At 32.5% G+C, this 16,320-nt stretch overlaps 2 protein-coding genes across 2 annotated transcripts; both read left to right on the forward strand.

Moving 5' to 3' along the window:
- The first annotated feature begins 1,235 nt into the window (after positions 1 to 1,235).
- Positions 1,236 to 6,749, forward strand: LOC126656609 (uncharacterized). The gene is made up of 3 exons (XM_050351213.2): positions 1,236 to 1,742; positions 2,626 to 4,108; positions 5,401 to 6,749. The coding sequence occupies exons 1-3, from the start codon at positions 1,343 to 1,345 to the stop codon at positions 6,545 to 6,547; spliced, it is 3,030 nt and encodes a 1,009-aa protein (XP_050207170.1). The 5' UTR covers positions 1,236 to 1,342; the 3' UTR covers positions 6,548 to 6,749.
- A 7,815-nt stretch (positions 6,750 to 14,564) lies between these two features.
- On the forward strand, positions 14,565 to 15,716 carry LOC126656823 (uncharacterized). The gene has a single exon (XM_050351444.1). It carries the CDS (start codon positions 14,565 to 14,567, stop codon positions 15,714 to 15,716), a length of 1,152 nt encoding a protein of 383 aa, XP_050207401.1.
- Positions 15,717 to 16,320: the final 604 nt, after the last annotated feature.

Consider the following 16,320-nt stretch of genomic DNA (forward strand, 5'->3'; position numbering starts at 1 on the left):
ACTAAATTGTTTCCAAATTAATAGACATACCTATTTTTTAGTTTGATTGAACTATAAAATAAAAATACTGTATTTGGTCAATATAATATTATTTAAATTTCTATCTTATTATTTTTAAAGATATTATTAATAAAATTAAGTTAATTATTTAATTATGATTATTATAAAACTAAAAGAAGAATAAATTCAGTATGGAAAAAATATCATATTTACTTTTACAAAAAGTCTTAACTAATTTAATATTAATTATAAATAAAAAATTGATATAATTATAATAAATTTACTAATATGTTTATTGATGGATTGCGTTACGAGCCACGTGCATAGCACGTAATGCGAAACTAGTCTTATAAAAAAACTAACTAAATACACTTTACAATCACTCAATTTTAAAAAAATAATTTTATATTCAATTTAAAAAATATCAGTTGATATCAAACCAAAAAATAATTAGTAAGAAGTTGTATTCATAAAGTAAAATAATTTTTAATAATTTTTTTATTAGAGATACTTTACTTACTTTAATTTGTTTATCTAATAACTTCTTTTAAAATTTCTCAAAAAAATAAGAAAGTCATAATTTGATGGTATTTTAACTTCCAATTTATGAATTAAGGTTAGTATTACCTCAAATAAATCATCAATTGTTATATTTTTTTTAAATATTCATGTAAAATATATTTTAAATTTTATTAATCATTAAATAATAGAATTATTAATTATCCGACGTGGAACGAAGTTGGTTTTCTCATTTTTCTATTAATTATTAAAATTATTAATTTATAGAATATTAACTATTAGAGGGTTGACTGTATAAGGTTAAATTACCATAGTTCTTAAATTTTGGGGTTATTTTTATAACGATTAATTATACATAAAATTACTATTTTTGCACGAAATCTAAAACATAACACAATTTTTGAAGCGTGTTTATTTAAAGTATCACCTTTTATTTCTTTTCGAAAACAATATGGGCACATTTTCAGATAAAATTTTGCTGATTTGGACACTCGATGTACCTGTCATGTGTCATGCCACGTCAGTAAAAACGTCACTAAAAGTTGTCGTTATTACTTTAAAAAAGAAAGAAAGAAATATGATGTCATCACTTGACACGTTATTAAAAACTTGTTATTTTTGAGATTTCGTATATAAGTGATTTTTTATTAACCTTTTATATAATTATCCCATGACAGAATTTAGGCAAATCAGCATTTGCACCCTATACTGTATAGGGTTTTACAAGGGTTTTAGCAAGCTTCCCATTTGCTTCACATGAAAAACACAAAATTTGCATCTTCAAATTCTCTTTCAAAAACTCCAAAATCCATTTCTTCAAACAATGACCTTACAACCCATCTCTTCAAAAACCCAAATTTATCTCTCACCTTCACCAAAATCTCCCTTTTACTCCATTTTCATCTCTCAATTCTGCACTTCATCAGCACCTCCATATCCTCACCAACCTCAATCCCACCGCTTCCACTCGTCGCGGCGGCACCATCATCTCGAAGAGGAGCTGAGAAATGTGAAGGTTTCTGTTTGGTGGGATTTTGAGAACTGTAATTTGCCTGCTGGTGCTAATGTTTATAAAGTTGCTCATGGGATCACTGCTGCTGTTAGGGCTAATGGGATCAAAGGGCCTGTTCAGATTACCGCTTTCGGGGACGTTTTGCAGCTTTCCAGGGCTAATCAAGAGGCCCTTTCCTCCACTGGGATTAATCTCGCCCATGTTCCTCGTGGTTTGTTTTCTTTGTTTTAATTACTTTGTTTTGAATTCTGCATAATTTGGAGGTGGTTATGTGGAATTATGTTTGGCGTATTTGGAATTAAGTATAATAGTTTCAATTGAATTTATTTAAGTTGAATCTAGTATTTGGAAGATTGATAGAAGTCAATTTTTTCAACTTTTAGATAAAAATAAGAATATCAACGAGGGTTATTAGCATATTAGATCCCAACGCTTCAGTTATACAATTTAATCATATTCTTTAAAACGTTGCTTTGCACATCCTATCCTTTCAATTTTTGGCATTGCGTAGCACATTTCCGTTTTTCAACGTCGTTATGTACACATTTTGTAGCTTTATATGTGGTGAAAAACGACTATAGGCTACATAATGTAAAAGTGCGAAAGGCTGAGATGTGCAACGTTTTAAAGAATGAAATTATATTGCTAGTAAAGTGTAACGTTGAGATTTAATAGGCAAAGAACTCTATTAACAATACACAGGGACGAAATTGTATTTTGTTTTGATAATTATCCACTTTCAGTATTCTATGCTAAATTCCAAATATTTATAGTTACATTTTTCTAGAATGCACAATCTAATGCAAATTGGAAATTTTTTGGTGGATTCATTCATATATCTGTTATTGAGTTGTTTTCCATAGATATTGCTTTCGAGAGAAATCTATATTCCGCGCATATTAAGGTAGTTGCACAACTGACATTTCTTCCTATTGTTATCTTTCTCCAGCACTGCTAAATGTTTGTTCGGAGGATGTAACCATGAGAAAAACAATATTTTTGATGTTTTACTAGATGTATCTCTAGATCTTTAAAAAGACTCAATTGCATATTGTCCATATTATCTCAAATTTGCGAGGTTTTCACCAATGCAGGAGGAAAAAACAGTGCTGATAGGTCTCTTCTTGTAGACCTTATGTATTGGGTTTCTCAAAACCCACCACCTGCCCATCTTTTTCTAATTTCTGGCGACAGGGACTTTGCTAGTGTATTGCACCGACTAAGAATGAGCAATTACAATGTATTGCTTGCAAGTAAAGATACTGCTCATGGTGTATTATGTAGTGCTGCAAGTATCATGTGGCGTTGGAATTCTTTGGTCAGAGGGGAAAACCTAACTGGAAAGGTTTTCAATCAACCACCCGACGGTCCTTATGGTTCATGGTATGGTCATTATAAGGTCCCTCTTGAGGACCCCTTTGCTGAGCAATCCTCATCCGTACAACTACAAGGTGATGAGTTGACTGATGCTTGTTCAGAGATAAAGCTTCGTCCGATTCCAGATGCAGTTATGAAGCAGATATCTAATATGCTTCGTTTATACCCTAATGGAATCCCAGTGACTCAACTTCGTACTGAGTTGGCAAAAAGTAATGTAGGAATTGATAAAGACTTTTATGGATATAAGAAGTTCAGTCGTTTTCTCTTGTCCATGCCAGATATTTTGAAGCTTCATGCTACCAGTGATGGTCAGCATCTCGTGCATGGTATTATTCCAAAAGCTAAAGCATTTGAGCCATCCAGAGATACTGAAATTAGTGATGGAAACCGATGCTCTACTAAATTTGTAAAGCCCAAGGTTGAGGGTGTGCCCGTCACTGCCTCAGTGGATCAAAAATCATTAATTCATTCTTCTCCTGAACTAAGTACGGAAGCACCTACCAAAAAACTCCAAGTTTCCCCTCCTATTGAGAAGGCTGTCAAAATGGATGTTCAGCCGCCTCCAAAAGAAATGGCAGAACCCCATTCTATTGGTCAAAACAATGTAGAAGTGATCAATCTGCAGGTAGCTAGGGAAACTAGGCCTCCTACTAGGCCTCCTACAGAAGAGGAATCTAAAGTAGGTTTCTTAAAAAACATCTGGAGATGGTTTGGTGGTGTTAATGACAGTTCTAAAGGCTATGACACTCAAGATACATATCATATTAATCAGAATGAGTCTGGGAAGAAAAATAAGTGCACCGTCGGAAAACTTGGTGGTTCTAACGATTGTCTTGAGAAGAAAGAAGTTGGGAAATTTGCGAAGGCACCAAACCAGGAAAATGATGCAATAGTTGCCGCATCAAGTCCTTCATCTAACAGTGAATCAACTTTGGTGAAAGAAACTACTAAAGGTTCTGAACCATATAGTACAATAACTGAGAAGAGTCCTAGCTTTATTAACTTGATTAAGAAAATAATTTGGGGAAATGATGTGAACTCTAATTCATTGGCTGAACAGCCTAGTGGAAAACCCAGGCATGTAAACAGTTATTCAGGAGTGCATGAAATGTTTTCTGATGATTCTTTTTGGGGAGAGATGGAATCCTTTCTTGGTTCACAAGGGGGATCACTTCTTGTGTCGAAATCAAGGACCAGGTTCATGACTTGACTTGCTTAATTTTGTTATTTTATGCAGTTCTTTTTTTGGATTCCTTAACCAGAAAAAGAAATTTTGTTTTAGCAATTATATCCTCTCTTGCCTGTTCTATTCGGTTTAAGCTTTTAAAAGGGTGCAACAATATTAACATTTATCCGATAATGTAAAGCAATCAACATTAAGATCTAGCAAACTTGATTACTCTGAGCTTTGAGCTTGTCATATGCTTAGAAGTATATCAAAAATATTTTTCTTCTGATTTTTTGGAATGCTATCTCTATGTGCAACTTTCAAACCCTTCGTTCAACTGAAAACATTCAAATTTTTAAGGCTTAAAAACTTGCAAGCATTTTACTTGAAATGCCTCTCAAGTTTCTTCTAGATCCAACTTTTTCTTTCCTTAATATTGAAAAATATCAAGAAGTGTAGATTATGCCCTTGAATATAGAGAATTTTTATGAGATCCCTATAATCATACAGCTTTTATGAGCCGCAAGTTCTAACTAACAAGTTTTATCCAAGTATCACTTTTTAATAGTTATTCATCCTAGTTTAAATATGTCAACAAAATTAATTTAAGGATTCACTTACTGTAAGGTGAGGGCTTGTGGCATGAAATGTGGTTCAGTTATCTTTTTTTTTTCCTTTTCTATTGTTGTATATTCTAGTTGCCTGTGTTGACGTCATGCAACCGATCATAGGGCTTATTTGTTTTTAGCAGTTAATGTGCCTAACAGAATTGTGTACACATGAAAGAAAGCAGACAAAGTAACAAGTAACAAGTATGAAATATGCATGTTGAAGAGCTTTAATTGAAAATCTGAAGTTTGATAGCCTTGTAGGCTCGTAGTCGTAACAAATGCTGATGTTTGATTGTAAGTTAAACTTTGATGCTAGTTAGAATTTTATTATAGATTTTAGGAGTGACATCGAAAATGTAATATCACTCTCAAAGAGGAAACTACTTATGAAATGGTGCAAGCAAGTTTGTGATTTGATAGTAATTTCCTTAACCGTGGGACTATGATCTGGTGAAGAAGTACATGAAACAGAGGGAAGATTTTTAAGTTTTAATAGACTTAGATTTCATGACTCACCACATGCTGTAGAAACATCAGATGATGTTATCCCAGAATAAGTTTATCAGTTTCATATACTATCATTTGATTTTCTGAAGTTAAATAGGCTAGTTTGTGTTTGAAACTGGAAAATATAACACGGTGGTTGTAATGTAAAGAGAAAAATAAAATATCGCTGCATACGCTAATGCCCCTTTATCTTGTGATGTCAGAGAACAGATGGCTAGGAACCTGCAAAAGGAAGGACCTACAGCTCTCAGATCTCTTAATAAAAGGGATCTGCTTCAGTTGGTTGGTATGTTGATAACTGAGAAGAAATGGGTGGAAGAGAATATCTCTGAAGCTTCACCTTTCAAGCTTATACAGGCATTTGGAAAGGACACCTCCTTGGGCATTTCTAGTGCTTCGAATGGATTGAGATCAATTTTTATGAGCATACAGTCACAATCAGCCTCGACAAAACCATCAAAACATCGAGGAGATGGAAGAACGGGAAGCGTTTCAAATATATCTCATGCTGGAGTTTCTCAACCAGCGAGCTCTAAGAAATCTCCAGAAAAATCTATAGTAGAGACGAAAGCACACTGTCAAAAGCTTGTGAATGAGATTATAAAGGAATTTCCCCAAGGATATAATTGTGGCTCCTTTAAAAAGCAGTTCCTTGAGAAATACGGATATCATCTTGACGTTCAAAAGCTCGGTTATCGAAACTTGGGATCCTTACTACAGACAATACCTGGGGTGAAAATTGAGTCCACTCACATCATTCCTTCCAGTGATGTCCGTAGTGTACAAGATTGTAATGTCAGTTGTTCATCTGCTGCTTTAGGTGGTGATTTATCAGATTATCCAAAGGATGACGAGTCGGACTCTTCATGGGATGAACTAGGTCCTGTTGATAATTCAGGCTCAAGAAGTAAAGAACTGGAAGAAACATGCTCACGACCTCGTTATGAGCCTCCCCTCTCCGATGATGACATGTCTGATTCAGAAGGAGAGGCCTCAGCTCTAAGTCGATCAGAAGGGCAAGCAAAATGTCAAGAGAAATCCGAGGACAGCTCATTGCTTCAAATTCTTGATCAATGGTACAGCAGCAAGGATGGTATTAACAGCAAAGGAAAATCAGAAAACGCAGAATACTTGGTTAATTGTTCCGAAAACGGTTTGCGGCCATCCGATTCATATGGGATGGGAATTAAATCCGGAAGTTCAGGAAATTATGGGTCAAAGCCAAAAGCTCAAAAGAGCTATTCTTTTGTTGCAGTTTCCGATGGCAATGATGAAAATAATTCAGACAAGCTTTTCGATGGCATAGTAAGCAGCTTGAGGAAATCAGGTAAAGGAAAATGTGCCTCATAAGCTGAATCAATTGTTTGAAGTGCAGTAACTTTAGACATTAACAATCAGTTTGGTTATATTTGAAGGCTATTTTGTTACCCTTCAAATATACAAGTTATTGGCTATAATGTTACGGTTAGAATAGAAATTCATTACAATTACTTTAGCTACATTAATGAGAAAACAATAGTACTACTAAATACCCTCCAAGTTTTCAAAAATACGAAGCTCGCAGCATTTTAACACTGATAGTTTATAGTCAGTATGATTCCACTCACAAGTTGCCACGTTGCGCGCATACATAATCGATATGGAGCGAATCAAATGAGCTACTACAACACGTGAGTTTTTGAATTCAATTTCAAAAGAGCTCAATTTGAATCTAGAAGAACAAAAAATTAAAATCAAGTATTAAGCAAAATTCAATATCCGCCATTAAAAATCACAGATGATTCAAGCATTGAGTTTTACAAGGAAATTAAGAAAAGAGAGACAAACTTTACCATATCCCCTCTTTGTATAGTTGTGCATACTAATACACTACAAATAAAAGCACGTCAATAGTCTCAAGAAGCATTAAGTATTTCATATTCAAACTACACTAACATCCTGTCATTAAAGAAAATAGACACATATACCTCTCCGATCTAAAAAATAAGAAAGTGTACTAACTTTCTTATAAAGGATATTGTTGAAACCTAACAACTTGAAGAAAAAAAAAGAGAAAAGTGCACCAAGAGTAACTGGACCATTACAAGAAATATAATTGAGAGTTAGTCAATCTCTAAAAAACAAAGCAATTCTGCAAACATGCTTGAGATTTCATGCAATAGATCATTACTATTAGTACAAGATTGTAAAATTATGTCAAAAACAGCTTCTACTAAAATGTATTAATGATACATGTGGTTGGTATTAAAAGCTTCAGGTAGCGGAGATATAAAACTGTTCATCATTTGAAACCTAAACATGAAACACACATGTCCTATAGATACAAGATTTGATATTCAGAAACAAGCTTCATCATCACACATTACAGAATCCATCAAACAAAAGTACCTTAATGTCAAATCAAAAACCACACCAATAAATATCAAAACTGAGTTGAAAATGATTAATGGAGTCAAGATCAACTATGTAATGGCTTAGAGATTAAAAAGAAAAGAATTTTGAAATGCTACGAGAAAAACCATTAGAATCCTACAAATCCTACCAAGGTTTTTATATATGCTTGCAACGACAAATCCATAATCATCCATAGACATTGAGGTAAGAGACGACCATTCCTTTTTCTATATTTTTATAACATTAAAAGCTTCAATTAAAGGGTGGCAGCACAACAGCCCTCTTATACTTGTTGATGGAATATTTTTAAAAGCAGAATTTGGTGACACTATCTAAATACCCCATTCAATGAAAGTGTAGTTTTTCGTTGTGTTAAGTTTACGGAATACATGTCATAAATTTGTTTTTTTATTACTTATTTTAAATGGTGGTTTAGTTTTTAGTAGTTCAAACTTAAAAGTTCATATTATGCTCTTTGTGATATAATTTTTATTATTTGTAATTTTGTTTTCATTAGTAAATTCTAACTTGGAAAAAAAAAGTAATAAGAACCTTATACCATTCATAAAAAACATACTTGTACCAGTTAATATCTAACTTGACACATTTATTCCAAGTAAAGTTTTTTAATGCCATCTAATATTTTGCTAAATATTTGATTTTTTTTAATTTCTTTTATTATCCAGTCACTGTTTTAATATTAAAAAAACTATTTCTTCCTCCTCTTTTTTTGTATAATGAGTGTTTATAGCATTCATTGGTTGTGTTATACTGTTATATTTACAATAAACCAATAAACATTTGCGATATAATTTTTTTTAATTATTACTTAATTAATTTTATTATTAATCCTTTCACATCTAACACATCATTGGTTTATCGTGTGAATGATATGATACAATAGTTACGTACAATAATTTTTTTTTCTACAACTTTTTTTTTCTCTCACCACATTTTCTTTTTCCTTATTACCCCTCCTATGTCATTTTCTTGCTTATTTTGGCAATAATTTTTCCAGCAATAACTATAAGATTATGATTATTACTATTTTTATTTAACTGATATAGTTAAGAATTAAGATATTAATTTTTTAATCAAAATAATAAAATAATAATTTTAAATTTTAAAGATTCTTTATTATTTATTTTAGTTGAAAAATGGTTAATTCCAAAACATTGTGAGGGTGTCATTCTGGCACATTATAAACTAAAATCAATTAAACAAATGTTATATAAACAAAAAACAAACTGTACACATATAAAATCCGTATCTTAAGATCTAAAAATTAATATTGTACAAATTAAAATAAATGGTATGAATTAAGATTGCAATTTAATTGTAAAAAATATGATGAAAATGAAAATTATAGCATCTGACAATTTTAAATGAAAAACAAATCAAAGTAACTTTTTTTTATATATATAAATATAGTACTGTGTTGGTTTCTGATATAGTATTTTTTTTTTATGAATTTCTGATATAGTTAGTATTTATAAACCCTTTTAAGATGTGTTTCATATTTTTGAAATATTCGGAATAAATGTTATTTGTTTTGGATTTTTAAATTTATCCCTTTTTAATAAATGACTCTATTACTCAATTTATAAAATAATTAACTAATATAGTTATATTAGTATTTATTTTAATAATTCAGACAAAAAGTCCACTTTCTTAATATTTATAGTTTTACCTAAAAGAATAAGTAAATAAAAATAGTAAAAAAAGAATAAGTAAATAAAAATAGTAAAAACAAGAATAAGTAAATAAAACAAAAAAATTAATATCGATAATGCTATTATCAGAGTAACATTTGATAATGACAGAGTAAAATATTTTATTTTAACAAATCACTCTCTTTTATTGGTAATATAAAAATAAACTAATTTTTCTTATCAAAATAAAAAGGGGTATTGACGAAACAAATCTCAAAGTTTCACTTTTTAACAATTTAAGTCTAACGTTTACGAAACAAATCCTAACCTTTTTAATTTTTGCAAATTGTAACCCAAGTTCTAAATCCAGCCATTTTGTCATTTTTTTAGCTATAAGTTACAGAAATACGAAAAGTTAGAATTATATTTCTAAAATTTTAAAACGTTGGGAATCAATCAATGATATGGTTGTCACATAAGCAAATAATGGCCGAAAAACGGCTTAAACTAATTTGCAAGAAACGGAAAAGTTACAATTTTTGTTTCATAAAATTTTGAACGTTAAACTTAAATCGCAAAAAAAAAGTAAAATGTTACTTCAAATAAAAAATATTGCTTTGATCTTGTCAATTATCATTTTAAAAATAACAACTCCCAAGTAATTACGTTTATTATCATGTGTCACAACCCTATAATGGTTCATAATTTAGTCGGCGAACAAGATTCACATACGTATTCCTCATTAATTCCTGACACAGATCTCACATGCATGTCGCGTCCTTATCTTCATTTTTACATGCAAATGAAATTTCAGCCAATTGACCACTCAATCATTAACTCAATCTTAAAATTTAAAAACTATTGCTAAATTTTAAGCATTGAAAACGATATCAAGATCCTTTTGTGATTCATGCACTTGGGTAGCTATCGAGTTATCAACATCTTACCTTGCTTTAACAATTCTCGCAAAGTTGTTAAATGATTTTCAATTGATTTTGATGACAACTATTCTCTGGGGATACTATTTTTAGTGTTTTTTTTTATGTGGACAAAAATGAATTTATCATGTTTTTTCTTTTTGCAAAAATCTTCAATTGTTGAATTTCTTTATTAGTTACCACGATTGCTCTTTTAGCTTTTCAGAAAGTTTTTTTTTTGATGAATAATATATATATTAGGCCACGAGAAGTGGCAAAAAGACTTTTTCTCAAAAGCTTTCGCACAATAAGTGGCACTCTTGGTGGCGCACTAGAGGCTACAACTCAGAAAAAGGCCAAAGAAACAAAATCAAGCATCCGAAAACAAAATACAAAAAGGATTTCTAAATAAATCCAAACCAGAGTAACTAAACTCCCTATTACAACACTTGTAAATAAAAGCTGCCTTAGAAAAACAGTTAAGAATCACCGCTTCTTTGCTTGATTCTTTATGTTAAAAAACTCTGTTATTCCTGCATTTCCATATCTTCCAAAGAACTAGAAAAGAAAAAACTTGTCAAATTTTCCAATACAATCCTTTAGGAACGATATTCATCCATTGCACCATAAAATCACCAAAGGAAATTAGAAAGTTCTTGGAGTATTTATCTTCATAGCTTTTGGAAAAGTTTTTGGAGAACTTATGTTCAAATGAGCTTTTTTTAAGTCATTTGATACCCAGTTATCATGTATTTTGAATGACGGTTAATTTGAATTTGATTTGGATATTATGATTATCAATGTTTTTAAAACTGGACTAGAGAACGAACTAAATTCACCAAGGGTTCATGATTATCGAACATGTTAGATCAGATCTTTTATTACAGTAAATATAAATTATTTAAAATAAAAATAATTAAATTTATAACACGAGTAATTATTTTTAAAATTTTATTATGTAAAATATAAGTATAAATGTTCAAAGTTTAAAAGTATATAGAATAATTACTATTAATGAGAAAAATATAATTTTTTCATTTTAATAATAATAATTAATAAATTAAAATTATACAATCAAAGTTTATAAATTAAAAATAGAGGTAATATCATAAAAATTCACAAACCTTACACATTTTTTCAATTTAATCACGTTTTTTTAGCTTTTCATAAAAATACACCAACTTTCTTTTTTTTTCCCAAATTCATACACGGTGCTAAGATGACACTCATTCATTAGTGCAATTTGTTGAGGTATAAGTCATTTTTAAGCAATAAATCAGTGACACATCAACACTGTGTATGAACTTGGAAAAAAATGAAAGTTGATGTATTTTTATGAGAAGTTTTAAATAACGTAATTAAATTGAGAAAACGTGTAAAGTTTGTGAATTTTTATGACATTAACCCTAAAAAAATATGATGGTACATTTAAATAAATATAATTTTTTTAAAAATTATTAAATATAATTATTAATTTGTGAAGTGTAATTGTAATTGATCAATATTTAAGTGTGTAAGCAGAGCAAGGTTAGAGGACCGCCCGTCCAGTCTTATGACTGACTTCGGATCTGGTTAGGTTTTGAAAAATGGAGCCACCACATAACTAAGTGATGGAAACACATTTTATCAAGACTTTAATAATTGGACGAGTCCTGTAAGGGTTCGGCCAACGAAATCTACCTCAGGACTCGCTCAAACGTAACTGACGATACGTATCAGCATGGCCAAACCCTAAGAGATTCACCCGCCTAATAACACGCTTATACGGACTTTCGCCCAAACAAGATACTGACCGAATTCTCAAGAAGTCGTGATCAAAAGATCGAACTTTAGAGATATAATCTTATTAAGAGATCAAATACAAAGTCAACTACAATAGTATAATAATCACAAAGAGAATATATAAACAAACATGTTTTAGATATATCAAAAATAGTCTTCTTAACATGAGTGAATACTAAAACAGGAAGATGTTCCTATTTAGGAGTCTTCCTTAAATAGAAAATGATAGAAGATTATGCTAAGAAATAAGAATTCCTTTCCTGCTTTGATCCTACTTTCTAATGGAATCACTTTTCTTGTAGTACTTTATCAAGTCAGATCTCAGTACTATTAAAAATTTGAGGTATGCATATATATAAAGATTCAATACTACTACTCCTACTTCAAGCATAAACTGACTTAAGCATCAGAGAGTTAATTGGACAACCACCATCCAGTTAACCATCTAGCTTGTTTTGCAAGTCACTGCCGTTGAGTGGAATCAGCAGTCCATCAATTGGCGCCGTCTGTGGAAATTTTTTAAACAAACTTCATTGAATGAGTTTTCTACGAACCATAATAATTTTTTGAGAAGACACGATTACTGACGGAGTTGATAGGAGAAATAACCAAGCGCTAGGACCTAAGAACAAATAGCTTATGGATCCTAAAGAAACAAACATAATCACACCATCTCCGACACTCCTGACCGGAGGAAATGGTTCAATTCTTACCAACGATACTTCTGGTAACATTCCCGAAAGTACCTCAGCGAATTCCTCAGGGAGCACACCGCTAGGTATTGGTGGCCCTTTAGGCTCGACTCATGGGTATCAAACCCAGTCAATCTGAAGAACAGTCCCAATTACTTTTCCAACGCTGGATGGAAATATAGAAACTAGTCAGGCGGGAGTCTTCCCAGAAATTGACGATCAAATGATGGCAAAAATGCTAGAACAATTCCAGAAAAATTTGGACAAGATTGCGGAAGAAGAGAGACAAGCAACAAAAACGTATATCGAAAGCATCAACTTTCAACAACCGGAATTCGTGCCCCCTCCTCAGAATGGATGAGGACATAATTCGGGAGCCGAATAAGGGAATAATCGAATAAATACTGAAGGAAGGGCGAATACTGCCAGAAGAAACAAAGAGAAAAACGCACAAGGAGATGGGAAAAACCCAAAAAATCATGTGAATCAGGCGAACACTGCCCGACAAAATAAGGGAAGAGACGGTCCGAGAGCCGAAGTACAGGAAGGCGAGAACATAGATGACCTAAGAGGCAAAGAGGATAACCAAAGGCGAAACGAGCAAAGGGATAAAGAAGAGGTTCCAATTAAAAGTAGAAGAACAAAGAAAGTACTCCATAAGTCCCATTCAAAGAAAACACAAAGAAGAAGATGAGGGAGAAGCCTCCGAATCCCTACTTAGAAGTAAAGTGGCCTGTGTAGCAGATGAAGACCTGGAAGAAAAAATAGCGAGGATGTAGGAGAGGATAAAATCCGAAGAGTTAGACATGGATGACCTAAAATTAAAGGGCTCACCTTTTTCTATAGAAGTCATGGAGGAAACGATTCCTCACAATATGAAATGGCCAACCTTGTCGGTCTTTAACGGAATAGATTCACAGTCGAATTTAATCAATCAAACACTGTTGCATATCGATCCGTAGCTGGATTTCACGTCCGGATCACCAGAAAACGGGCAAAGGACTCATAACGATACTTCTGAGGACTCAGTACATCCTTTCATCACTTTTTATCTCAGATAATTTAAAACTGCTAGTTTGATATATTAGAACGCATGCTAGGTTGTTTTACTGTGAAATTGCCTAAAACTGTGTTCTTGACATAAATAGCCATAACTGTTCTTTTTAATGATATTGCCATGTTTTCCATTACAAGAAGGATGATCGCTTAAGAAACGAAAACAATAAAAAATAGTAATTTATTGTACAAAAAATTTAGTAAATGGTTTGTAAATTGAAAAAGTACGATGGTGGATCGGAAGTAATTTCTGATTTATTTAGTCTTTTACTAAAATTTTCAAAAATAATTAATTATTAAAATTTATTTGAATATTATTAAAGCTGAAAAAGTTGTTTGTATTTTTACAAATTAGAAAAATATAATATAACCCTTTTATTTAATTGTTTAAAATTTTCATCTTTATATTAATTAAATCGTCAATTTTACCTTTTTTTAGAGTAGACGTGAAACATAAAAACCCAAAATATGACACAAATGAATATTTCCCTAAGTTGGAATATAAATACAAAAAAATATTTAAATTTAGCAGTTTTTAAAAAATTAGGCCTTTTTTAAATATGGGTAAAGTACAATAATTCTTCTAAAAACGTTTTAAAATAAGAAATTAAGAAATATGCACAATATAATAGTGGGGGATGGAGGAAATTCTCTCTGAACCGCAACAGGCTTCACTGCTAAAGGAAGATGGTCGCGAACCTTTAGAGGAAGATCGATCGACGAAAAGTTTAGGGAAGAGCTAGGCCAGAATTATGTCCCGGCATGTGCCATGTCTTTCAAAGACAAAGTTTTACAATAGGAAAGAGAAAGGGTGGAGTCGATTTCAGGAAGCCTGGGCGAGTTGATAATCTTAGATGAGGATGTTACGAAGACTATGGCTGAAGGATTACAAGGGATAAACTTCTCCAGAAGAGTTCAGGAGGAACTATCCAAACCATGGCGGCGTACAGTGGTTGTGAAACTTTTGGGCAGACCTATTGGCTTCAGGAATTTCTGTAATAGACTTGAAAATATGTGGAATTTTACGCAGGGGTTTGATGTGATTGATGTGGAGAATGATTTCTTCTTAGTAAAATTAAAAAGTGACTGTGATGTTGAAGCAGTTTTAACTTGGGGTCCTTGGGTAATGCTCGGACACTACCTTTCCGTTCAATCTTGGAAGGAGGATTTCAATTGTTCGATGGGGTGTGTTCAATCTATTCAGGCATGGATTAGATTACCTGGTATGCCCATTCATTACTACAACAAGAAGGTGCTAAGGTTCATTGGCCAGATGGTCGGAAAGGTGGTGAAGATCGATTATTGTACGGAGATAGCAGAGAGGGGGAAGTTTGCTAGAATTGCTGTTGAGGTTGATTTAACAAAACCTCTCGTCGCTCAATTCCTGATTGATGTCAGAGTTCAAAAGGTGGAGTATGAATGCATGCCAAGGATTTGTTTCAATTGTGGAAAATTCGGGCATGTTAAAGATAATTGCCCAGAGATTGTTCGCATTGATCCCAAAGTGGTGGAAGCCTATGCCCGAGCTAGGGACGAGAAAGCCAGAATGGTGGTGACCGGAGATACATCAATGGCCGGGACGGGGGTGGACGGAGAAACCGCAGAGGTTAACGTTCAAATGGAGAAAGAAAAAATTTCAAAATACGGTCCTTGGATGATAGTTGGTAGGAGAGGTAAAACCATTCCCACGCAGAATAGGGGTAGAGGCAATCAAGGCCATGGTTTGAAAAAGGATACGAATTTTACGGGATCTAGATTCCATATTTTGGAAGATAATGATAGAGGAAATACGGTTGAAGTTGGTAAGAACCCTGATATTAGGGAATCTGTTAAAGGCAATGATCAAGAGAATGCTAACCCTAATATTCCGAGGGAGAGAGTGAGCAAACATGCAAAGAAAGACTATAGTGCCCCCGACAACTCTAAAGCCCATGAAACTCATGCTAGACAAGATATCTGGCCCAAGAACAATTCTAAAACTGATGCAAACCGATTTATCGTTACCAAAAACAACAACCTCCTTTAACCCGAATCAGCATTCTGCAGTTATTGTTACGTATAAGCAACCGAGTTTACCTAGCTCTTCCTCTGGGCCCGTTGAAAGTGTTGGCAAATAATCGCAAGTGTACGATATCGCTCAAGTAATATAACTTGGAAGACCAAGTATCGATCCCACAGAGACAATGGACTTAATCACTAATTTCAAATATTCTTTAATCGGCTAGCTAGAAAAATCAATAGGGTTTTGTAATTTAATTAAACTAATATAAACTGAAAACAAATAATAAAATAGGGTTTAAAACAATAAGATTAAAAAGTTCAAGGATTGATAATCCCAAATAAATAAGTAAAATTATGGAATAGGATTTCTTAGTGATTTTATCGTGAATCGAGCTATTCTAAAGCACCGAATCCCGCCCTCTCAAGCCTCAAAGATCCGAATAAAATTACAACCTAATTAACTAGCCAATTATTAACTCGTTCTCACGATATTAAAACTGAATTAAATAATCAAATTATAATTATGAAGCAAACTCAATGACTACCTAAATTCCAACCCGCTCTCACGGCGTTTTTCTTTAAGTTCTTAATTATGTATGTCTATTTAATTAACAATCTCTCAATTAGTT

Source organism: Mercurialis annua, linkage group LG7, assembly GCF_937616625.2.
Source record: "Mercurialis annua linkage group LG7, ddMerAnnu1.2, whole genome shotgun sequence".
In the NCBI taxonomy this organism is placed as follows: domain Eukaryota; kingdom Viridiplantae; phylum Streptophyta; class Magnoliopsida; order Malpighiales; family Euphorbiaceae; genus Mercurialis; species Mercurialis annua.

Bases quoted from the DNA above. Each gene is read 5' to 3' on its own strand.
- LOC126656609 (XM_050351213.2), top strand. From the start codon at position 1,343: ATGACCTTACAACCCATCTCTTCAAAAACCCAAATTTATCTCTCACCT. The intron at 1,743-2,625 runs GTTTGTTTTCTT...TCACCAATGCAG, and splicing joins TCTCGCCCATGTTCCTCGTG to GAGGAAAAAACAGTGCTGAT. The intron at 4,109-5,400 runs GTTCATGACTTG...TTGTGATGTCAG, and splicing joins GTGTCGAAATCAAGGACCAG to AGAACAGATGGCTAGGAACC.
- LOC126656823 (XM_050351444.1), top strand. From the start codon at position 14,565: ATGGCTGAAGGATTACAAGGGATAAACTTCTCCAGAAGAGTTCAGGAG.